Genomic DNA, 24,991 nt, shown 5'->3' on the forward strand with positions numbered 1-24,991 from the left:
TGGTGTTAAAGGTGCAACTTGACTCCTATTTTGGAGTTACTTGCATTTATATACACCTTAATCGCCTTAGCGTTCTCGATGTAAGGATTTCACCAGCGCCTCCAATCAAATGACTGCACATTCCAGATTCTCCATTCCCTGCCGTTTGTCTGCAATAGTCCATGCTTGTACGCAGCTCTTAAGTGGACTTAATGGTATTTCACACATCTGCTCCTGTTGCTGGCCCTGTGTCACACTTCCAGTGTGGGTTGTTGGTTTAGTATGGAAGGACTCAAGAGGTACAGTCGCCAACTTCTAGTTCTGAAATATTGGTAAGTGCTGTGAACATGAACTTACAGGAACAGAGCCTGGCAGATGGTTGGCTCTTGTGTCTTGGCCATAGGTGGAAATGTACTTTCTCTTCAAGAGGCTTAATGGGATGTTATTTATTCCCAAGCCATGAAAGCTTCCACTGCCCATTGACACACATTAAAGGGGCAAGGCAGTCTTATCCAGGCTTTTTGGTAACCTTAGCCTCAATATGGTGGGATGAGCTTGCTTGTTTTTCAGCAAGGCAGGGCTTTTGGTAGAAAAAGCCAAGCAGGAACTCATTTGCCTATTAGGCTACACCCCCCTGATGTCACCATTGTTTCACACTGGGCTTTTTTCACAACTGGAACTCATTGGCCTATTAGGTCATACCCCTGACACAAAGCTAGCTAGAACTGCGTTCCTGCTCAAAAAAAGCAATTTTTAAGCTGGAAGCTGCCAGTGTGGTCCAGCCTGGCACCTTAATGTGTGCTGTGTCACAAAGCTATGGCATTCTACCATTGCCTACCCTGTTGTTTGATGTCAATAGACAAACAGGAGGGGTGAATATAAAGGAAGTATATTCAGGCACTCTGCACTGGTATGTGAGAGAATGAAATGGGGGCTAAACTCAATAACCTAGCTCAGAGGTGAACGAGCCATAAAACTTGTGCATGTGTGCCAAGTTGTGCTGTTGTACTCAAAAGCATTTTGGCTTTACTACAAAAGTCTTGATGTTCTGGCATTTATGCACACAATCTGGCAAGCATCTTCCCCCTCCCATTCAGTTGGCAACCCCATGCAGCATTATTCTCTTCCAATTTATGTTACCAATAGATTACTATGCATCGTTCTAATTCTCCCACCTTATGTTGCCTCACTGCTATCTTTTGCTACTTCCCCTGCATTTGGTTGGGTGAGGCCTATGCTTTTTTTAGCAGTGGCACAGAAGCCAGTAATTTTAAAAACAGCACAAATCTGCCCACTAACCACTTAACAGGCAGTCTTGAGGGAGGGAGGGGGGAATGGCAGTTCCTAAGGCCCACCTTGGTTGTAAAGTTTTGTATAATACCAGATTTGCCAAGCCATCTTGTAACTCCCCTCCCCTAATGCAGGCGCTCCCAACTTCCCCACGTCAGCTGTATTATATTGAAATATTAGACCCTGACCCCCTGTGCAGTTGTCAGCCAACATCTGGGACTACTGACTGGACTTAGGGTTGCGTCCTTAGTGGCTTTTGGTCAGTTTTAACAGTGTTTGAATTCCCAGGCTCAGTTCCTTAGGGTTTTTAAAAACGAAATTGTAGTAAGTTTTATCACATTATGCCCCTCTAGTTTGATAGCAGTCTTCTAAACCTTTGTCCTCATGGGAAACATTACAGAGTGATTTAGAGCTACCTCCATGCCCAGTAGCAGTTGTACTACAAGCACTAACTCCAATGAGCCCAGTATTTCAAACATTGGCCCACCACCGGTTGTGTGAATTTAAGCAGCCACAAATTCTTGTGTCATAGAAGGAATGGTGGGTGAGATAATCCCACTTTGGCTGAGTTTGTGCCTGTTGTATAGCTATTAAAAGTCATGGCATACTGCCCAAATTAAAAGTAGGCAAACCAAAATCCCTTGAGGAAAATATCTCATAGGGTGTGTGAACAGGAGTCAGGGTTTGCTAACCTGAAGCAAGTGTATTTTTCTCGGGATAACACTTGTGGCATCTTCTCTTCTAAGACCTTATTTGGTTAGATCATATAGCTGCACTCTGAATTTATGTGAAGAAAACTAAAATGTGGGTTTTGGTACCAAACAACTTATTTCTACTACTTCTGTTTTGGTTTAAACCTCAAGAAATAACCCTTTAAAATAGAAATACAACCTGGGAATTAAAAATAATAAAGTAAACCGGTCAAAAGTTGGCTAGCTGACAGCCCTTACGCACAGCCTGAAACAAAATGGCTGCCATCAGCCCTTTGAAGACTAGCTCTCCTTTGCAAACGGTGTTGTGGCAGCTGCTCCTCACAGGAGTAAGTTATGAGAAGCAGTTCCTCACATATTTCAACAGCTTAGTGCTGCTTCACAACATACAAGTACAAATTCCCCTATGTTAAGACAACTACAGTTTTAGCTTATTCCGCACTACCTTTGTGAACTGAGCACTGGAGAGAGCTGTGTGTATCAGAATGGTGCAAAGTGTGATTAGGGATCTGTCATTATACTCCAGCAGTTTAGAACGGTGGCTTTCTCCCCATTCAATTCTTAAATGCTGTTTCAAAACGAATCCCAGGGTGAAACTTGTCTTCAATTTTATAGAAGAAAAATAAGGATAATAAAAGCAAAGGAAATCTAGAGCAAAAAAAAAGAAGCTCAGAACAAATCAAATGGCTAGTCACGCAATAAGCCCCCCTCCCTCCTCCAATTTTTGTCAAGGGGAACAGGGCAGGTTTGGGGGGCTTTGCAGCACAGCCCTCCGAGGGCACACAGAGGTAGCAGGTTCAAAAGGTCTCTTTCCCAAGTCTCTATTGGTTTTCTTGCGCCATGAGGTAATAAAGCTATTGGACTGACTAGCATGAAGCCCTCCGGCGATCGAAGGGGAGAGCAAGTGAGAACGTCTGTGTGGGCTTGCACTGTTCCTACTTCGGTCTCTTACGCCATCCAAGTGTTCTTGCACCGGTCACATTTGCATCGGTTCAGCTTTGAGGCTTTTTCTCCAAGTCTTTTGTTTACTTTCACAATCCATGGCCTTGTTCACATTCCTTCTTTTCATCTCGTTTTGGTATCTTCTTGATCCCACCAAAGACTTTTTTTTTCCTCCAGGTCAAACTTCCCCATCCCTTTGTGGCTAAAACATCATCTCAATTTGTTATCCATGTAGTTCTATTCAGTCTTTCCTACACTCTATCCCTTACCATTATCCTTCAAATCCCCCTTCTCAGGTCCATAACCTTTTTTTGTGAGCTTGTTTTTAACCCTCTTGTTCAGCATTCTTGACATAAGGTTCATTTTTTTCCTTCAGGTAATGTTATCCTTCCATCATGTCTGAATTGGCTTATTTCCCCCTCCCCGCTTCTCATTCTGGCTCCTTTGCCAAACTGTATTCCTCACTCCCCTGATTTACAGTACGTATCCTTGTAGAATCCTCCATTTTGTCCCTTGCCACCTCTTCCGTTAGGATTTCTATGCATTCCATCTTTCTCTTCCCTCACGTCATTTTCTACCTCCCTCCCCAGTTCTTGGTTGTTGTTTTTTCATTCAGGTCATTCACTCTTCACACAAACTATTTACACACTCATCCTGTTTCTCAGGCCCAGGGGGGGAAGTATCCTGCCTAATTCTGGAATTGCCCTCTGACCTAAGTAGTACTATGCTGGGAACAAGCTATATCTGCTTTCCTAGAACCAGTCACATTCCTTTTTGGATTGGGATAGGGGGAGCACTGAAGGGAAAATGGAAATACAAAACCGTACTAATGCTTCAGAGCTTTTCTGTGTGATCAGCTTTTTTTGCACACTAAATTGCACATCTGCTACTAATTTTGTGCACCGTCAACATGTCTTCCCTCATTTCCTCAGAAGGATGCCACATTGTCAAGTTGCAATATATGATTTTTTGGAAAACAGTTTTCTCGTTAGACATCACAGCGGTGTCCAAAATTCCCTTTTTGGGAAGAGCCCTTTTTATATCACTTTATCTGCTAAGAAACCCACTTGCCTGACTTGGAAACTCTTGCACACTGCACCTGCAGGCACCTTTTCTGGCATCTATTACGTTTTTAGAAAGTGGATAGGGCCAGGTGAGGCTTTTGCCTAGCAGGGCGCAGATCTGATTGGTAGGGCAGACTGGGGGGAAAAAACCCAGCTACTGCCACACCACCAGGATCATCACTGCATAACTGTAGATAAGCTTTGTGTATGCAAGAAAATACTTTAAAACAGTATTTCTGCCTGACATGTTGAAGAGTGACTATTAAAGTTATGTACAACCTCACTCTCTGATGTCTTTGTGGCTGGCTCCGTTCCTGCAGCAGCCATTTTGTGGTTGTGGCCATTACCCTGTTGTCAGACTGTCAACACCCACAGGTTAGAGCTCCGTCTACCCCTGTTCTAAGGCATCTGCACTCAGTTCACATGCTATACTTAGCCAATAGAGTCCTTGTATTCCTCTGTGTGAATGGAGGGCCTAACCACATGATACATTGTCCCCAGATCCTACCAAGTATGCTGAGAGTTTTCAGGTAAAAGTTTCCCAGGTGTGCAGAAGTCCAATTTAGATTGGAACTACTGCACGTAGAGAGGAGGAGGAGGATTTAAGCTTCCCCTCAGATCATTTTCCTGATAGCCTTGGGAAGCTGCCTTGATCCCGCTGGGGAAACGTATGTGTACTGATGGGCAAGACCTGAGGACAGTGTATGGTGTGCCTTGATATGTGGCTTACCATACATAAAGACACACCCAAAAGTCTCTAGGCTTCTTTTCGCAAGGGATGTAAGATAGAGGAGAGCAAACTCTTTTAGGAAAGCTTGCCTGTTACTGATTTTCTTGCTGAGAATGCAGTTAAGGAATCTTGAGAGAGTTTAAAATCCACAGAGGCGGTTCATTCCATGTTAATGCAATTATCACTGGCACCTACCGGTTACATCACTGGAACCTACCGGATACAAAAGCATTGTAAATGTTTCTCAGTGCTCAATCCTTGTGCGCGCACATGCCCCTGGAGGAGACAGGAAAATGTGCGGCCAGCCCCAAATATGGATCCGCCTTGTACCAAATCAGACCATTCATCTATCTAGTACTGCTACTCCATGGAAGTGCCCTCCAGGGTATTAGCTGGCATTCCTTGCCCTGATGAGATCCTTTCTCAGGCTATGGACTCTGCCTACCTGTTATGTCTGGGTGCGCTATTGTGCTATTGCCACTGGATGGGAGGCCTGCACAAGGGTAAAGAACAGGCTGCAAATTTGGCAGATCGTGCTTTGTTCAATCAGGCAGAAAAGCCCCTAGGCTGGTGGTGTGGTGGGGAAAATGACAAGGAATTCATAATGTGAAATGTATTTTTGAAAGGAGAAGCAAAGTCAAACATTCAGAAAGGAACTAGACAGACGTATAAGGAAGGACTGCAGCAGGATAAGCGAAAAGAAAAGAAAAGGAAGCAGACAACAGAGATCTAAGAGAACTAAAGAAAATGTAATGGAACAGAAGACACAATTAAGATACAGCACATGAGATCTGTGTTGAGCTTGGCTCCCTTCGTTGCTTGGCTGCTCTCTATAACTTATTTATAACCACCTGTCCTGCACGGGAGAAGATAAGAAATTTGTGCTTCTAAACCTTCCCTCCTCATCCAGTACCTTTGTCTGCCATCTTGGAAACTACCATCCCCTCTGATTAGGTACCATCTGTTCCTTTACCTAACAGAGGAGCATTACCTTGGCCCAATGCAGCTTCCTTTTCTGAAGACAATGCCTCTCCGAAACAATCCCCTTTCCAATTCAAAGAGTGTCCATCTTCAAATGCCCTGGAGAAACTATTCCTGCAGAAATGAGTGTTGGATTCTTCTTCACCCCAGGTAAAAAATGTCAGCTTGGTTCCACAAAATTGAGACTGGGGGGAAAGCAGTGTCTTTCTGTATTTTGATGACCACCATTGGAGGAGATCCCATCTTGGGTCTGGACAGTGTCCGTAACTCCGATCGTTTGCTTAGTCTTTTCCTTTTTAAATACACATGCCGTAATCTATCTTGGCACAAAGAGACCACGATTTGCCTTTCTGGAACCATCCCATCACGGAGAGATGCCAACTGAAGCCTTGTGGGGCGAAACGACCTTGACCATCCTTTCTGATTGACCCTGCTGTGCTGTCATCTTGAGTCGCTTCCCATAACACACAGCCAGATTGCCACCTCTCGGGCAGGCGTTCTCTAATGAGACTGATCCACCAGACAGGTTGCAGGTGCCACACCGGCTTGCCCTCCCCCTCCCCAACCCCCTCCAAGTAGATACGCCATTTGGGATTCCCCTTCCCTCCCACCCACCACCCACCAATGTGGCTATATTGGGTCCCCTTCACCATTTCTAGAGTTGCATCTCGGTTACTAAGCGGGCGCCGTTTGGGATCGTGGAAAGACGAACCATCTTGGGTCACAACAGTCGCCTCCTGAGCGATCTTCCCCAAAGGAGGGCTGCCACTGTAAATCCCAAGAGGTGCCATGCTGGGTTTCCCTCCCCATCCCCTTTTCCTGGCACTGTGATGCGGTGATTCTCTCAGCAGAGAAGAGGTTTCCTTTCCCCTGCCCAGTCTCGTTTGGCTTTGGCCTCTTCCCTGAAGCCCGAAGGGACAAGACAGGCAGGGAGGGAGGCGCTTGGCAGAAGGGGATCAGTTGGAGGTGTCGGAGTGGACGCTGCCAGGACCTTCTGTTGGGGAGGTCACAGAGGAGGGGGTGGCCGCTTCTTGCCAGCCACCGTTGGCCTGGTCAGGAGAAAGAGAAACCATTGGAAAAATTCATCCCACAACAAACATGGGAATAATCAGGGCTTGTTTTGTAGCAGGAACTCCTTTGCATATCGGGCCACACATCCCTGATGTAGCCAATCTCCCTGGAGCTTAGAGTAGGCCCTGTACTAAGAGCCCTGTAAGCTCTTGGAGGATTGGCTACATCAGGAGTGTGTGGCCTAATATGCAAAGGAGTTCCTGCTACAAAGAAAGCCTCGGGAATAATCAGCCACCACACCCAGCCCGTGCTTGCAAATACCAAGTAACTAGACACATTTCCCTTTCCCAGGAGTCAGTCACAGTTCTCTCAGCCCCACCTACCTCAAGATTTTAATATGATTTTAAGGTTCCATAAATAGGCTTTAGTGTGAAACAACTGTTATCTCTCTCTCTGTGGGAAGACTCAGTCTCTCTCCAGCCCAATCCTCAAACATTACTGAGCTCTGAGATTTCCCCTATCAGTAACCCAGGCAAACAACTGAAGCCATATATTGTGTAATTTGATTCTAATTTATTAGACCCCCCCCCCTCAGCTTCTAATTACCCATATAACTATCTCTAGTGTTAGGAATCCTAGATGGCAACGTTTCATCCCTGACTGGATGGATCTTGGCACTAAGTTGCTCATCCTTCAGACTTCGACCTTCTTTCCAAACAGCCCTGGCTCTTCATCTTTCACAGCGAGGCAGTCACCCTCAACCTTTACCTCAGAGCTTTACCCAGGGCTTTTTTGGTAGAAAAAGCCCAGCAGGAACACATTTGCATATTAGACCACACACACTGACATCACCATTGTTCCACACAGAGCCTTTTGGGTACGAAAAAGCCCAGCCGGAACTAATTTGCATATTAGGCCATACCCCATGACATCACCGCTGTTTCACACAGAGATTTTTTTGTAGGAAAAGCCCAGCAGGAGCTGTTTTGTAGGAAAAGCTCAGAAGGAACTCATTTGCTTATTAGGCCACACCCCTGATGAGGCCAAGCAAGCCGTAACAGTGTTCCTGCTCAAAAAAAAAAGCCCTGGTTTTACCTGTTCAGAATACAGGTGGGGGCTCACACAATGCAGTGCTCTTCAACCAAACCAAGAAAAATCCCTCCCTAAATCCAAAAAGAAAATGGAATCGGGGAGAAGCCTGGGCTCGAACCCTAGGTATCTAGTTTTCTATGTGGAAGAGCTCCTTCTGTTTGTTTGTTTTGGTGCAAAGGGACATGCCGCCACGGGGAAGCCTCTCCCTCATGTCTGAGGGCCGCGCAAAAGTCTGTCATCTCAATTAGAACAAGCCCTCGGTCACCTGACACCACACTCACCCTCATTTCTCGTGGGCTGTACATCTGGCTAGCAGCCATACTGTCCCCATAGCCGCCCGGCCCCATGGAGTGACGCATCGATTCCACCTGGCGGTTCAAGGAAAACACATGAAAGGCAGAGTAACAGCTAGCTGGGAAGCAGACAGCAAGAATTTGATCAAAAAGGCATCTTGATGTGGAGCAGGGGTTACCTTGAAGATTGAAAGGCATCAAGAAGGGACTGGGGATGCGGAGTGCTTTAGGAATAGAAGCTATGAATTTTTAGTAGGGCAACATTCTGTGCTTCCTGGAGCATGCTCAGTTCTTCTCAGAACACAGTTTGTTCTTTTGGTTAATTCACAAAAGCATATTTTTCTGAATACCTGGGGAGTCCCCTCAGCATGTAGAAACAGGGATATTTGAAGGAATGTCTTCTTACATATGTCCCTGCCCAGGAATTAAGAGTGCAGGGAGAGGCCCTCCAGGCCATTCCATCAATCAAAGAAGCTTGTTTGGTGGGTACACAGAAAAGGGCCTTTTCAGTGGCAGCCCCACAATTAAGAAACAACCTCTCCAGGCGGGAGCGCCTGGCCCACTCAGTTTGATCTTGAGGGTTTTATTTAGGACTAAATTTCATTAAAGCAGCCGTTATCTGTGGTTTTAACATGAACATATGAAGCTGCCTTATACTGGCTCTCGGTCCATCAAAGTCAGTACTGTCAACTCAGACTGGCAGCGGCTCTCCAGGGTCTCAAGCTTTTTTTCACGCCTACTTGCCTGGGCCCTTTTTAGTTGGAGATGCCGGGGATTGAACCTGGGACCTTCTGCTTACCAAGCAGATGCTCTACCACTAAGCCACAGTCCCTCCCCAATTTTTGCCATTATGTATTTTTATTTATAATTTTATTTATAACGTAAGCTACCTTGAGCTCCCTAAGGAAGAGAAGAAGCTAATAAATGTTTTAAATATGCATATAAACAAAAAGCACCACATTGGCTGTGGCCCGATTTTGCGACTGGCAATTTTGTGGCCCTGTTAACTGCTACATATAATCGTGCGTGTTTCCAGCACGTCAGCATGTTTTTATTTTTATACGTTTCTCGTTAAGGTAGGAGGGTTAATTCAGTAAATCAAAAAAATAACACTAGTTGTTAGAAGGAAACGCATGCTGCCCCCTAGCTCTTTGCCCCACACATTACAATTTCACCACCAGCAATTAAAATCAGGTCCTACAAACTCATTGATTTGATGGAGGGAACTAATTATAGTTAGTGATGACAATTTGTAAATGGTGGGCAGCAAGTCAAGGTAGGGTTGGGAATGGACTGGCTCACAAAACTAATGTTCATCAAGAATTTTGGTTGGCTGGCAAAGCAATGTTCATGAATTGAAGAGCCGCCACGAAATTCCACAAATGATGCAGTTTGTGGTGGTTTGTGAAGAGCAGAAAACAGGTTTAAATGGCTCTAAATCATTTAAACCCTTGCTTTCTGCTCTTCACAAAAAAACAACTGTTTGGTTTAAATGGCTTGGAGCCATCTAAACCACTGTTTTCTGCTCTCTGCAAAAAAGCAGCAGGGAGCAGATGGCCCCAAGGCATTTCAGTTCCTGTTTTCTGCTCATCATGGTTCTGGGTGACAGGCAGAAAGCAGGGGTGAGATTCCTCCCAATCATTTCTCCCTCTACTTTTTGTGAGGAGCAGAAAGCAGGGGTTTAAACTTTAAATGGCTCACAAACTGATACAAGCCAGTTGGGTTCATAAACCAGCCTACTGGTTAAACCCCAAACATGTGGTTTGTGCCCACCCCTGGTCAGAGCACATGTGTTTCCTTCTAACAACGAATGCTGATTGATCAATTTTTGTTGTGTTATCTAGTGCTTGAACAAATCAAAACATGCAGCCCCACATGGTTTTAAAAGTGCAGTTTCAAGCTCATGGGAGGAAGGACTAAGGAAGAGGAAGACCTTCTAGTGCCCCATTTGCAGGTTCCCTGTCCAAGTCCTACAGCTGCAGAAATAGTTCATTGCCAAATTGAATACCAGGTCCTCTATATGAAATCCATGAGCTATTACTGCCATAAGAATACACACTAACCACATGAAGGGAACAGGTGATGGGAAAAACATGAAGTTGCCTTACAGGGAGTCAGATGATTAGTCTATCAAGGTCATTATCACCTACTCCAGAAATCCCCAATAGAATGCTGGTGGGCACCATGGCACCCGCCAAAACCTCTTCCTGATGCCCACCATGAGTTTTTAGAAAGTGGGCAGGGCCTGGTGGGCCTTTTGCCCAGCAAAGCTTCTTACTGGCTACTGGAGATCTGAGTGACCGCACAGCTTTTTTTTAAAATGTTGTTTTGGCAGCAGCTGCCACCATAGGTCAAGGATCTTCAATGTGTAACTGAAGGTAAGCAGTGGCAGCCATTTTGTAGCTAGTTCCATATCTCCTTTGGCAGGCTACACTGCCCCAAGTTGTGTCAGAATTCCCAATTTGTCTGCAGGTTATAAGAACATAAGAGAAGCCATGTTGGATCAGGCCAGTGGCCCATCCAGTCCAACACTCTGCGTCACACAGAGGCCAAAAAACCCCAGGTGCCATCAGGAGGTCCATCAGTGGGGCCAGGACACTAGAATTCCTCACACTGTTGTCCCTTCCAAGCACCAAGAATACAGAGCATCACTTGCCCCCCAGACAGAGAGTTCCAACAATACGCTGTGGCTAATAGCCACTGATGGACCTCTGCTCCATATGTTTATTCAATCCCCTCCTGAAGCTGACTATGCTTGTAGCCGCCACCACCTCCTGTGGCAGTGAATTCCACGTATTAATCACCCTTTGGGTGAAGAAGTACTTCCTTTTATCCATTCTAACCCGACTGCTCAGCAATTTCATCAAATACCCTCGAGTTCTCATATTGCGAGAAAGGGAGAAAAGTACTTCTTTCTCAAAAATATTGGAGATCCTTGGACTACTCTGACCAGCAGGGGCTTTCTCCAGGGTCTCAGGTAGAGATCTTTCACATCCCCCAGTGCCTGGTCCTTTTAACCAGAGATTCTGGAGACTGGGACTTCCTGCATTCAAACCAGATGCTCCACCACTGAGCTACAGCCCCTTAACCAGGGCACTCGCTTTGACCCAATCCACACAATAACTGGTCCAGCTCAGCAGGGAGGGGAGAACTGACCTGCGATGTGGGATAGGAGTCTCCATTCAGGCCTTGAAGGCCCATGAACATGTCGCCGGAGCTGGAGAGATTGAAGGATCCGCCAGAGCCTATCAGAAAACAGAGGAAGGGGTTGTTGGGAGGAAAACAACAGCAGGGTGAATGGGATGGAAAAAATACAGCTTGCTCTAAGCAAAGAAAAAGGTTAATTGCATTGCCAAGTAGACTAGGTGGGGAGCGAGCCAAGAGGATTTGTCGGCGGGAGGAACACCCCTGGCTACTCCAAGCCCAACAGAGGGGGCACAATGTGCTAGTGTGAGAGTGCTGCTGCACCCAGTAGGGGGCGCCAACTGTGCGGGACAGGGAGGGGAGTGCTGGTAGTGGAGGGATGTTCCCGAGAACTCCATCACTTGGTGGAGAGGGAGCTCCGTGTTACTCCAAATCCCAGCAGGGACTCCTGCACCAACATGGGGTGTAGCGGAGTTTCTTTTGGGGGGAGGGGAGTTACCCGCGGAGGAGGGGGTGTTGGGGGAGTCGCCCCCACTCTGCGCGGCGCTGACAGCCGTTTTCACGGCGTAAATATTGGCTTCCTCTTGGAACTTGCCGATGTTCTTCTTATAGCGGATGCGCTTGTTCCCGAACCAGTTTGAGACCTGGAAGGAGGGAGGCAGGGGAGGGGAGGGGAAAGAGGGGAGGGAGGAAGTATCACAACGGAGGGACAGGAAGTGGGGGGGAATGAGGGAGAAGATGGGAAGGGAGGGGAGGGGAGGGGAGGAGGGGATTATGTATCGACAGGTCAGCCACACAAACGATCCTTTCCCCCACACCACCAGCCCCGTGCCCCAAATCACTCCTGCTGCCCCAGACAATCCCCACCAGGCCAGTTCAGCACAGCCTCAGGACTGCCCCCCCACCGACCCCCCAGTACCTGTGAGACGGTGATGCCGCATTTCTTGGCGAGCTCCTCCTTGGCCTCCTCGCTGGGATAGGGGTTGCTCAGGTGCGAATAGAAGTACTCATTCAACACCTCTGTGGCCTGTTTGCTAAAGTTGCGGCGTTTCCGCCTGCCGAGAGCAAGGGGGAGAAGAGGAGGAAGGGGAAGGATGGGGGAGCAGCGGAGGAAGGGACAGGGAAGTCGAAGAGAGGCAGAGAGAAGATCCAGGGAAGGAGGAAGATGGAGGAGGGAGGTGAGAAAAGGTCATGGAGGCAAGCAGAGGCAATTCAAGCTGGGCATTATGTTCAGAAGATGCATGTGGTATAGCACACAAATTGACGATGAAACATGTTGGGAAAGTAATTGAAAACAAATCAGCCAGTATCATAATGCCCTGGAGTGGCCTCATTTGGAGTACTGTGTACAATTCTGGTCACCGCACCTCAAAAAAGTGAATATAGCATTGGGAAAAGTCCAGAAAAGAGCAACTAGAATGATTAAAGGCTTGGAACACCTTCCCTATGAAGAAAGGTTAAAACGCTTGGGGCTCTTTAGCTTGGAGAAACGTCGACTGAGGGGTGACATGATAGAGGTTTACAAGATTATGCATGGGATAGAGAAGGTAGAGAAAGAAGGACTTTCCCCCCTTTCTCACGATACAAGAACTTGTGGGCACTCGAAATTGCTGAGCAGCCGGGTTAGAAAGGATAAAAGGAAGTACTTCTTCACCCAAAGGGTGATTAACACGTGGAATTCACTGCCATAGGAGGTAGTGGCGGCTACAAGCATTGCCAGCTTCAAGAGGGGATTGGATAAACATATGGAGCAGAGGTCCATCAGTGGCTATTAGCCATAGTGTATTGTTGGAACTCTGTCTGGGGTAAGTGATGCTCTGTATTCTTGTTGTCCTTCAGGAGGACAGTGTGAGGACTTCTAGTGTCCTGGCCCCACTGATGGACCTCCTGATGGCATCTGGGGTTTTGGGCCACTCTATGACACAGAGTGTTGGACTGGAGAGGCCATTGGCCTGATCCAACATGGTTTCTCTTACTGCGAGAAAGGGAGAAAAGAGAGATTTGAACCTGGGACTTTCTGCATGTCAGGCGCAGGCTCTGCCACTGAGCCACACCTCCTTCCCTAACAGAGGGGGTTTGCCATTGCCTTCCTCCGCACAGTGACTTTGGGCTTCCGAGTACTAACCAGGATAAGTAAATTAACTGCTTATCTTCCAAGATCGGAAGAGACTGGGCAGGGTTTTTTAATAGCAGGAATTCCTTTGCACATTAGGCCACACACCCCTGACGCAGCCAATCCTCCAAGAGCTTACAGGGCTCTTCGTACAGGGCCTACTGTAAGCTCCAGGAAGACTGCTTACGTTGAGGGGTGTGACCTAATATGCAAAGGAGTTCCTGCTACAAAAAAAGCCCTGAGGTTGGGCCAGCCAGGTCAGGGTGAAAATGATCTTAGGTTTCTTTTAGTACCACATTCTATCTGTAACTAGGGTTGCCAAGTCCAATTCAAGAAATTTTGACTTTGGGGGTGGAGCCAGGAGACTTTGGGGGTGGTGCCAGGAGACATTGGGGGTGGAGCCAGGAGCAAGGGTGTGACAAACATAAATGAACTCCAAAGGGAGTTCTGGCCATCACATTTAAAGGGACCGCACACCTTTTTAAATGCCTCCTTCCATAGGAAATAATGAAGGATAGGGACTCACTGAATTGGACCCCCTGGTCCAATCTTTTTGAAACTTGGGGGGTATTTTGGGGAGAGGCACTGGATGCTATACAGAAAATTTGGTGCCTCTACCTCAAAAGGTAGCCTCCCCCAAAGCCCCAGATACCTGCGGATCAATTCTCCATTATTTCCTCTGGGAATAAGTCTTCATAGGGAGTAATAGAGTTCCCAGCAGATATTTCCCTCCCCCTCTGCCACTTTCTGATGACCCTGAAGCAGGGGGAGGGCTTCCAAATCGGGGGATCCACTGCCCCCACCTGGGGATTGGCAACCATATCTGTAACAGCTAGATTGGAGTCCAATAACACTTTACAGACTAACAAAATGGGTGGTGGGGGGGAATAAGCTTTCCATTCAGGAGCACTGACTCTTGAAAACTTAAACCTTGAAGATCTTGAAAACTTAAACCTTGAAGATCGTTGTCTCTCAGGGGCTACTGGACTCAGATCTTGCTGTTCCACTGCAGACCAACATGGCTACCCTCTGAAGCACTCTTGCTATAACCATTTTCCCTGGCATGCTAGCTTTCTAGAGGCAGAGAAGGAAGGTCTTTTTGATGCGGGACAGCAATCACTTACATGATCTCTTGCCTAGGAGTACAGCGTATGAACAGCAGGAATGCCTCCTGTGAGAAAAATGCCCAGAGTGGGAGGCGAGAGGGATGTGTACAGCTAGGGTTGTCCTGGAAGAAAATGCCCTGTCCATTTAGAGCCTTAATGAGATATTAGTTGCCAGGGGATGCTATTTCTCCCTCTGCCTTAAAAAGCTCCACTTGCCCATTTTCACACATTCCAGGCGCTATTAAAGGGACACAACGTTTCTCTCCTGGCCAGTTGGAAACACTATACATTGTGGCGGGACGCAACGGGGGCATGGCTAACCTGGCATCGAGAAAGCGGGAGCGCAGGATCATGACGGCTTCGCAGGTGCTCTGCTTCAGCTGCATCTGGATGGAGCTGAATTTGCGGTGGATGATGCTGACCATGCGCTCAATCTCCTTGGGCGACACAGGGCGCGTGCGGCTCTGCTCCCGAAGGAGGTTCATCACATGGGTTGTGAACTCGTTGCAGGCCTGAAGGGAGGTGGGGGTGAAACGGAAGGCAAGTTAGCGAGAATACAGAATTGGACTGGCACACTCTAATACGCCAATCATAAATGCTTATTCCCAAGCCCTAACACACAGGAAAGACACAATGGCACATGCATTAATCTTCCTGTAAATTTATGGCCATCTCATCCTCTTTCCTCCCTCATGTGCAGGATTTCCCCTTTTTTCTTCTTCTTTCTTGCTGAGCAGCCCCTGTATCTATTTTCTTCTTATTCATTTGTTTATGGCTGTCCCAGCCAGTCACTTTAATGTATATATTTTGATGTTGGCTCATCCCAGGGAACTGGAAGAAAAGATCCCCTTCTTATATTCAGCTTCTAAAATGGCACACGAGAAGCTTTTGAAAGTTCAAATAAACAGAATGTTTTATTTAACTTAGAGGTCAGGTGGAATCAGGGGTACAATGTATGAGGTGAACCAATAATAAAACGGAGGTAACTTTGTGTGTTTTAACAATTTATTAATAACACATGGTTACAATATTTAATTAACTCTTTCTTATATGATATTTCACGCCCCCTCCCTCCAATGTTGACTTCCCCGAAGTTATAAATTTCCAGTTAATTCTAAAGGTACCACTAATCTATCAAAATATAATACTTTTGATTTATACTAAAAAATTGTCCAATGTCCTTTTACGTTCCACTCTTTCTCCATATATCCTTTGAATTTCTTCCACTCCTTTTTGAATAAGTCTAAATCATAGTCTCTTAAAGTAACGGAGGTAACTTTGCAATCACACTTGTTATTCAAATTTCTGCTATTCAAAAAGGCACTTTAAAACTTTGAGGAGACAGGCTTTCTTTTCAGTTTCTGCTTAAACACGAAAGCATAGGTTTCTGAGTTTCACTGACTTAAAGTCCAGAAAGCAGGAACATACAATCAAGTTCCCCAAATCCTTCTAAATACACAGACCAGAGATCACTCCTCTTTTAAGAGCTATCTCCCTTTTCACTGGGCATAGATTACTTCTCTTCACTAGAACCTTTTCGGTTTGAATGGGGATCTTCTCTGATCCTCTCACTCCTTTTGCCTCCTTCCCAGTCGACAATTAGTGAATAACTGTTTCTTCTTCAACTGTCATTCCTTAACTGAGTCTTTCAACAATTCCCTGTGAACAGCCTGTCACTCGAGGGTTCTCAGACTCTATTATTAGGCATTAACCCTTGACAGTCCATCACACACTGTGAACTGGATAGCCCAGGCTAGCTCTCAGAAGCTAAGCAGGGTCAGTTCTGGATAGTATTCAGATGGGAGACCATCAAGGAAGTTCAGAGTCGCTTTGCAGAGGCTGGCAATGGCCAACCACCAATGTTTGTCTCTTGCCTTGAAAACCTCATGAGGGAGATCACCATGTTGGTTGCAACTTGATGGCACGTTCCCCTACCAAATTTAATGCATCTGAATCTCATGCATCTAATGCTTATTCATTTGATATCCCACCTCATTTGAACCCCACTTTCTACCCAGTGGAGACCAAATGCGGCTGACAACATTCCCCTCTTCTCCATTCGATCCTCACAACAACAGCCAATCTATGGAGGTAGGTTAAGCTGAGTGTGAGCTACTGGCCCAAGGTCACCAAGGCAGAGTGGGATTTGAACCTAGGTCTGGCAAATCCTAGTCCAGGTACTGTGAACACTATACCACAGTGGCTCTCCACCCAGTGAAGACCCAAAGTGGGTTACCGCATAGGTCTCCCTTCTTCCACCTTATCCTTCACGACGACACCGTGAGTGGTAGGTGAAGCTCAAGTGCGATGAGTTCTAGGTTGCCTGGCAAGAGTGGGGATTCAAACCCAGTTCTCTAAGACTGTAATGCAACTCTTTAGCCACTAGGGCACGCTGTGCCTGTGTGTGTGTATATATATATTTACAAGTCTATCAATGGGACTTGAAAGGACTGTAGCCTTGAAAGAAAGACTCCCTATGGTGGTACGAAAAAGGCTCTTGCGCTGCTTGTATTGTGCTACTGCTGATCATAAAAGTTGTTAAGAACATAAGAGAAGCCGTGTTGGATCAGGCCAATGGCCCATCCAGTCCAACACTCTGTGTCACATAGTGGCCAAAAAACCAGGTGTCGTCAGCAGGTCCATCAGCGGGGCCAGGACACTAGAAGCTCTCCCACTGTTGCCCCACCCACCCCCAAGCACTGTTGGCAAGCCCCTAGGTTTTGGCCACTGTGTGACACAAATTGTTCGACTGGATGGGCCATTGGCCTGATCCAACGTGGCTTCTCTTATGTCCTGTTTTTCAGTGCTGCTTTTAATACTCATTTAGCTTCACAGCTTCTGGATTTGTTGTGATGCTGTTACTGCTTTTCATGGGGGGGGGGGAGCTGTTTGAAAGAAGTATAATCAGCTGCTTATTAATTTTATGTGGCTTGTGATTCTTCTGGCTGCTTAGATGTGGCTTCAGGACAGTTTATGGTTACATCACCGTCAGCTACTTGTTTTATTAAATTCACTGCTGCTTGGGATCTTTGTTGTTGTTGAGACAGTGCTTTCTAAAACGTTGTTTACATTGTAAATCACCTCCATGGACTAGGAGCAAGGGTCCCCAACACGGTGCCCACCAAAGGCCAGGTAGGGCTTTTGCCCAGTAAGGTGTCTGACGGACTACTGGAGATTTGATTGCCTGTGGAGATTTTATTTTTGGTGGCAGCTGCCACCAAAGCATGATCTCACTGTGTTACTGAAAGTAAACTGCAGCAATCATTTTGTGGCTGGCTCCACCTCCTGCAGTGGCCATTTTGCTGCTGTGCCCACCATGCCATATTCACAGGTTCCAAAAGTCTGGGGACCTTGTACTAAAGATCCGGGGTATATACATGCCCAGAAGGCAAGCAGAGGTCCATCAGTGGCTATTAGCCACAAGGTATAGAGGGAACATTCTGTCTGGGGACTCTGCATTCTTGGTGTTTGGGGGACAACAATGGGAGGGCTTCTGGAGTTCTGGCCTTGCTAGAGGACCTCCTGATGGCACCTGGGTATTGACCATTGTGTGACACAAAGTATTAGAGCGGATGTGCCATTGGCAAGGCTTTTTTTGTAACAGGAACTTATTTGCATATTAGGCCACACACCCCTTATGCTCTATTAATACAGAACCTATGGTAAGCTCCAGGGAGATTGGCTACATCAGGGTGTGTGACCTAATATGCAAATGAGTTCCTGCTACAAAAAAAAAGACTTCTCGTATGGTCTTATGAGAGCCAGTTTGGTGTAGTGGTTAAGTGCATGGACTCTTATCTGGGAGAACCGGGTTTGATTCCCCACTCCTCCATTTGCACCTGCTGAAATGGCCTTGGGTCAGCCATAGCTCTGGCAGAGGTTGACCTTGAAAGGGCAGCTGCTGTGAGAGCGCTCTCCAGCCCCACCCACCTCACAGGGTGTCTGTTGTGTGTGTGTGTGTGGAGGGGGGGAAGGTAGAGGAGATTGTGACCGCTCTGAGACTCAGAGTATAGGGCAGGATATAAATCCAGTATCTTCTTCTTCTTCTTAAGTCCTCTGATTTCCAATCTTGAGTTGTGTAGGAGTAGGCTGTAGCCAGAGGCAGCCTACCCACTATTCAGTCATAGGCAACCGCTTCAGGCACTGAAAAGCAACGATCCCTATACCCCAAGTCCTGCTGCAGGTAACCAAACAAGATGGTGGCTCAGGGTTCATCTACTGGACCAGCCAGCTGGCTGGCTAGCAGCTTGGGGGACATCCGGGCTGGCAGGCCTTACGCCCGAAGAGCCCTTGGGCTGCTCATAGTGGTTATTTTTCAGTCACAAAAGAAAACCATTTCGCATGTACTCAGGGGCACTCTCCCTTCTTACGGCTTCATAGTTTCCAAGGCTCAAACCACTGCAAGTGGCTTTCTTTAAAACAGCAGCTTCCACAGACTGCCCATATCTTGTGAACAGACCCTTAGAGTTCTATCCCTCAGGACATTTTCTTACCCACAGAAAAGTTGGTCGACGCTTTACAAGAAGCTTTCCCACTATGTGTTTAAGTATGAAATGGAAACGTTAGTTGATAGGAGGATTTTGTGAACAAGAGAGTCAAGGGGGAATAATTCTTCCTGATCTGAGAATCTGGGGAAAGGGGGGCATTTAGTTATTTAGCTCCCTTCACTGATATATCAACAGGTCTCACTCTTCCCTTCTGCCTTCAGAATGGTGAGAATTTCCTCGCTGAATCACACTGAGACCCATCTAGCCTAGTTTTCTGTTTCCAGCAGCAAAGGTAGGGCTGTGGCTCTGTGGCAGAGCCTTGCTTCGCATGCAGAAGGGCCCAGGGTCAATCTGCAGCATCTCCACTTAAAAGAACAAAGTTTTGAGTCCAGCAGCACCTCCAAGACCAACACAGTTTAATTCTGGGTGCAAGCTTTCACATGTATGTGCACTACCCAGAATTAAACTCTGTTGGTCTCAAAGGTGCCATGGACTCAAACTTTGTTCTATTGTTTCAGACCAGGGGTGGCCAACATGTGGCTCTTTCACACATAGCCTGTGGCTCTCAAAGCCTGAAGAAGCATCTGGCAGCATCTGGCTGTTGGCCAGCTTGGAGAAGCATTGGTCTATTTAAATCACTTCTCAAAGCCAGCCAACAGCTTGGAGAATGCATTCAAAGTTGCTTTCTTTCTACCATTCCTTCCCTCTTCCATCTCTATTTTCCTTCCTTCCTTCCTTCTCTCAAACATCTGATGTTCATGACTTGAGGCTCTCAAACATCTGTTTATTTTATGTGGCTCTCACATTAAGCAAGTCGGGCCACCCCTGCTTCGGACCAACACTGCTACCCACCTGAATCCAATTAAAAGGATCAGGCATAGAGCTGCCCGTCCCTAGGTGGTGGTTTCCCTGGTTTTCGGGGCTTCTTCCCACTGCCAGCCAATCCCAAACATCAGCATCGTCCAATGCAATGACATCCCCTGGAAGTGATGTCATCCTGTCAGGGACATTGCTTGGCGACACTCTGGTTTGAGGGCAAAACTCTATGGCTCGAAGCTGGTTTTACCGCAGAGTTTTGCCCAAAAGCCAGAGTGCCGCTGTGTGACATTCCCCAACCTGATGACATCACTTCTGGATGACATCATCGCATTGGAGATGTCCTGGAATGCCACCTAACTCTCCCTGCCAGCACGATGAGGGGACCTGGTAGGTGATGGTATGAAAGACTTCCACATGAGACCCTGGAGTACTTTACAGATACCTTACAGAAGAGCATGAAGGTAGGAAGAACCAACCTTTATGCTTGTCCAGCAATACACTACCCCTGTATAAGAACACGCACACCCATGGAGCTCATGAAGCTGCCTTGCAGGGAACTAGACCATTGGACAAGGTCACTCTTGCTGACTCTGACTGGCAGGGGCTCAGGTGGAGGTCACATCACCTCCTACCTGCTCCTTTTAAACCGCAGATGCTGGAGATTGAACCTGGGACCTTCTGAATACAAACCATGGGCTCTGCAAGGACTGCCAACTTCCAGACTACAGAGATCAGTTCTCCTGAAGAAAACAGCTGCTTTGGAAGATGGATTCTATGGCATTATACTCTGGTGAGGACTCACCCTGCCCTAGGTTTCACTCTCAAAATCTCCAGGAACTCCCCAAACTGGAGTTGGCAACCCTAGCAGAAATGCTGAGCCACAGCCCCTCCCTGAGGATATAGTGAGTTCCCATGATGCTTGAAGCAATCTATCAAAGATTATCATCTTTGTTAAACTATGGACTATCCTCCATATCAAACGAAGTTTGAGTTCAGTGGCACCTTTAAGACCAACAAAGTTTAAAGACAGTCAGTTTGGTGTAGTGGTTAAGTGTGCGGACTCATCGAGAGAACAGGGTTTGATTCCCCACTTGCAGCTGCTGGAATGGCCTTGGGTTAGCCATAGCTCCCATGGGAGTTGTCCTTAAAAGGGCAGCTTCTGGAAGAGCTCTCTCAGTCCCACCCAGCTCACAGGGTGTCTGTTGTGGGGGAAGGAGATAAAGGAGATTGTAAACCGCTCTGAGACTGATTCAGAAAGAAGGGCAGGGTATAAATCTGCGATCTTCTTCTAATTCTAGGTATAAGCCTTTGTGTGCGTGGCACGCACACGAAAGCTTATATCCAGAATAAATCTTTGTTGGTCTTAAAGTTTCCACTGGACTCAAAATTTATTGTGCTTCAGATCAACACACCCACCCACCTGAATCTATCCTCCTTCATACTTTTATTTATTGTTTTGTTCTTTTTTAATCTCTTTTAAAGAATCCTCCATGTTTTTCTCCTCCTGTTTGCCAAACCAAAGAGCAGTGCCACAGTAGGACCACCCCTCACCTGTTCGTACTTCTCCAGCTCCGAGTGGTAGATCTGGCGGATCTGGGAGAGCTTGTTGCGATAGTCGGAGTGTTCGATGGAGTTGTCCGGGGATACCCCTCCTGCGGCTGCGGCGGCAGCGGCAGCAGCTGCTGAACCGCCCCCCTTCTCAGGCCCGGCCACCCCCTCAGCAAGGAGCATATTGTCCAGACGCATCAGCTGGGGGTCCACGGGCTCTTCCTCTTGCGAACTCCGGATGCTCAGTCCTAAACAGGGGGAGATGAAAGAGTTAACTGGGGAGGCAGCCCCCATCCACACACGGTGCCCTCCACCTTCCCCGGTGGGCGTCCCCTCCCTCCCCTCCTGGTGCCTCCTTCCTCTCTTGTCGCTTGTCAGGAGACTAGGTCACTGCTAGGTCATTGCCATGACAACCGTGGGCCCAGAACCGGGGTAGCAGTTTTTTGGCACACACAGAGATATTGGGGGGGGGGGGGGAGAGGAGAGCAGAGCGCATACGAAAGAGGAAAGGAGAGCCCAAATTAGTTATATCAAGAGCAAAAGGGGGGAGTGCAGCCCCACGCCGCCTCGGGGTCTGAGTTGGTCATCTTTGAAACTGAAGACAAAGAACAGCACCTGCTCTTTTTATTTTTGTCTTTAAGAGCAGCCTGCGTCACTGAAATTTACAGGGTGAAGTTTTTCCTGATAGAAGGAGAATGGGTGGCAAAAAAAAAGTTTCGCCTGCTACGCTAAAGGCAGAAGAATGAGGCTAGTGAAAAGGGGACAAGCCTATCAGGGAGGCCACCGCAAGCCTAACAGCACAGTTAACTTTTTATGAAACAATGCGAAATAACCAAGGACAAACTGGATATTGGGCTGTGGAAATCTGGGGTGGGGGGGTGGGAGGACACTTCAGTGGGAGGAAATGCCAGAGAGCTCACCCTCCAAAGGAGGGCTTCTTTGTAGCAGGAACTCCTTTACATATTAGGCCACACGCTACGGTTGCCAAGTCCAATTTAAGAAATATTTGGGGACTTTGGGGGTGGAGCCAGGAGACATTAGGGGTGGAGCCAAGATCAAGGCTGTGACAAGCATAATTGAACTCCAAAGGGAGTTCTGGCCATCACATTAAAAGGGACGGCACACCTTTTCAATTCCTTCCTTCCATAGGAAATAATGAAGGATAGAGGCACCTTCTTTGGGGGCTCATAGAAGTGGACCCCCTGGTCAAATCGTTTTGAAACTTGGGGGATATTTTGGGGAGAGACACTAGATGCTGTACTGAAAATTTGCTGCCTCTACCTCAAAAAACAGCACCCTCCAGAGCCCCAGATACCCGCAGATCAATTCTCCATTATTTTCTATGGGAATAAATCTCCATACGGAATAATAGAGTTCCCAGCAGACATTTCCCTCCCCTCCCCCAGCTTTCTGACGGCCCTGAAGCGGGGGGAGGGCCTCCAAACCGGGGGATCCCCTGCTCCCACCTGGGGATTGGCAACCCTACCACATGCCCCTGATGTAGCCAATCCTCCAAAAGCTTACAGGGCTCTTCTTACAGGGCCTACTGTAAGCTCCAGGGGGATTGGCTACATCAAGGGGTGTGTGGCCTAATATGTAAAGGAGTTCCTGCTATAAAAATAGCCCTGCTCCAAAGCATCCTTTTTCCCCCCAAGTGAACTTATCTCTGTAGGTCTGGAGATCAGTTGAAATTCCAGGGGATCCCCAGGTCCCACCTGGAGATTGGCCACTCTGACTGGATAACATAAGAACATAAGAGAAGCCATGTTGGATCAGGCCAACGGCCCATCCAGTCCAACACTCTGTGTCACACAGTGGCCAGTAATTTATACACACACACACACACACACTGTGGCTAATAGCCACTGATGGACCTCTGCTCCATATTTTTATCTAACCCCCTCTTGAAGCTGGCTATGCCTGTAGCCGCCACCACCTCCTGTGGCAGTGAATTCCACATGTTAATCACCCTTTGGGTGAAGAAGTACCTCCTTTTATCCGTTCTAACCCAACTGGGGTACAGGTACAGGGAGGGCTGCTGGTGGGGGTTATAGTGAGGCACGAGCAACAACAATGGAGTAAAGAAAGTTGCCAAATGGTGGATGGAAGGGCAAGGGACAACCCTTTGGCCTGCTCCAGTCCATTTAACTGAAGTCCAACAGGAAGAAACCAGCAGATCAAACTTTCTCCTCAGATAAAGGTCTGTGCTTCCAAGGCAGGAGGTAGGCTTCCCAATCCCCAGGTCCCAGAGGGGATCCCCCGATTTTACAGGCTTCCCCCCTCCTCCAGCCAGCTGGCCAGCGGGGGAAGCCCCGCCCCCACAGCCATCATGTACCTCCATGCTCAGTTCCGCAGGGCCTGTAAGACAACCCTCTTCCGGCTGGCCTATAACTAGCTGGCACAAGAAACCAAGTGTGGTTATACTAGATTTCTGCTGTCCTTAATGTTTTAAATGGTTTAAATGCCTTAAATATTTTAAATGTATTAATTATTTTAACTGTTTATATGTTTAAATCTTATTTATGTGAGATTTTATGTTGTGAGCCGCCCTGAGCCACTTGTTGGGAAGGGCGGGATATAAATCATTAAATAAATGAATGAATGAATGAATGAATGAATGAATGAATGAACAATTCCCATAGGGAATGATGGGGAATTGATTTGGGGGAATCGGGGCTCTGGGGGAGCTGTTTTTTGAGCTAGAAGCACCAAACTTTCAGTATAGCATCTAGTGCTTCTCCCCAAAATACCTCCCGAGTTTCAAAAAGATTGGACCAGGGGGTCCAATTCTATGAGCCCCAAAAGAAGGTGCCCCTATCCTTCATTATTTCCTATGGAAGGAAGGCGTTTAAAAAGATGTGCCGTCCCTTCAAATGCGATGGCCAGAACTCCCTTTGGAGCAATTATGCTTGTCACACCCTTGCTCTTGGCTCCGCCCCCAACGTCTCCTGGCTCCACCCCCAAAGTCCCCAGATATTTCTTGAATTGGACTTGGCAACCCTAGCAGGAGGCAAAGCAGGCCTGAAAGAAGTCACGTGGATCCACCCCCCCCCCTTTTTTTTTAAAGAGCACAATCCACACATAATGCCATTTATGAGGACTAACCAAAGGATACATAACAGGGTGTTTGAATGGAGTGGCCTGGCCCCACTGTAGGTACAGGCCTGGGCAGCAGTGCAGCTGAAATAAGATATCTTGTGCTGCGCAGGTTTGATCTTTTCCCCTCTCAGCTGGCAGCACTTTCAGTACACATGATTTTGGTGCTCCTACTTCATGTACTAGGAGAGCACACTACCTGTGATCCTCTCCATATACATGCAAGCCATTTTGTCTGAATAGCACCACACACATATTTTTTTAAGCTCTGCAGCATGCCAGAACCAGGGTTTCTGATCGCGTGTACCAAAGCTGTAAGATACACATGTCACCATATTCACATGTGCACTGAGAAGACTGTTTTGGATACGCGAATTAGGAATGGATATGCATACTCTCAAGACTCTGGGTTTCTGATTGTGTGTATCTTAGCTGGGAAATACATCCGTTGCCCTTTTCGCACATGTATGGAGAAGATTACTCCCGATAACGCAAGCTAGGAATGCCAAAGTCGTAGGACCAGGTTTAAAATCATACAGTCAGCCTAACCTAGCTTACGAAACTGTTGTATACAGGGCTAGGAAAA

At 47.1% G+C, this 24,991-nt stretch overlaps 1 protein-coding gene across 2 annotated transcripts in view; it reads right to left on the bottom strand.

The window, feature by feature from the left end:
* Nucleotides 1-6,318: 6,318 nt before the first annotated feature.
* The window catches only part of PBX2 (PBX homeobox 2), a 53,625-nt gene continuing 34,952 nt past the window's right edge, over nt 6,319-24,991 (bottom strand). For both annotated transcript variants that reach the window (XM_060238964.1, XM_060238965.1), the window contains exons 3-9: nt 21,313-21,557; nt 14,777-14,967; nt 12,156-12,291; nt 11,736-11,880; nt 11,249-11,337; nt 8,081-8,167; nt 6,319-6,745 (exon numbers count right to left, since the gene is read on the bottom strand). In XM_060238964.1, coding sequence (XP_060094947.1) covers nt 6,653-6,745; nt 8,081-8,167; nt 11,249-11,337; nt 11,736-11,880; nt 12,156-12,291; nt 14,777-14,967; nt 21,313-21,557 — 986 coding nt within the window. In that variant the 3' untranslated portion in view covers nt 6,319-6,652. The remainder of the gene's footprint in view (nt 6,746-8,080; nt 8,168-11,248; nt 11,338-11,735; nt 11,881-12,155; nt 12,292-14,776; nt 14,968-21,312; nt 21,558-24,991) is intronic.

Source organism: Heteronotia binoei, chromosome 5 (assembly GCF_032191835.1).
Source record: "Heteronotia binoei isolate CCM8104 ecotype False Entrance Well chromosome 5, APGP_CSIRO_Hbin_v1, whole genome shotgun sequence".
In the NCBI taxonomy this organism is placed as follows: Eukaryota; Metazoa; Chordata; class Lepidosauria; order Squamata; family Gekkonidae; genus Heteronotia; species Heteronotia binoei.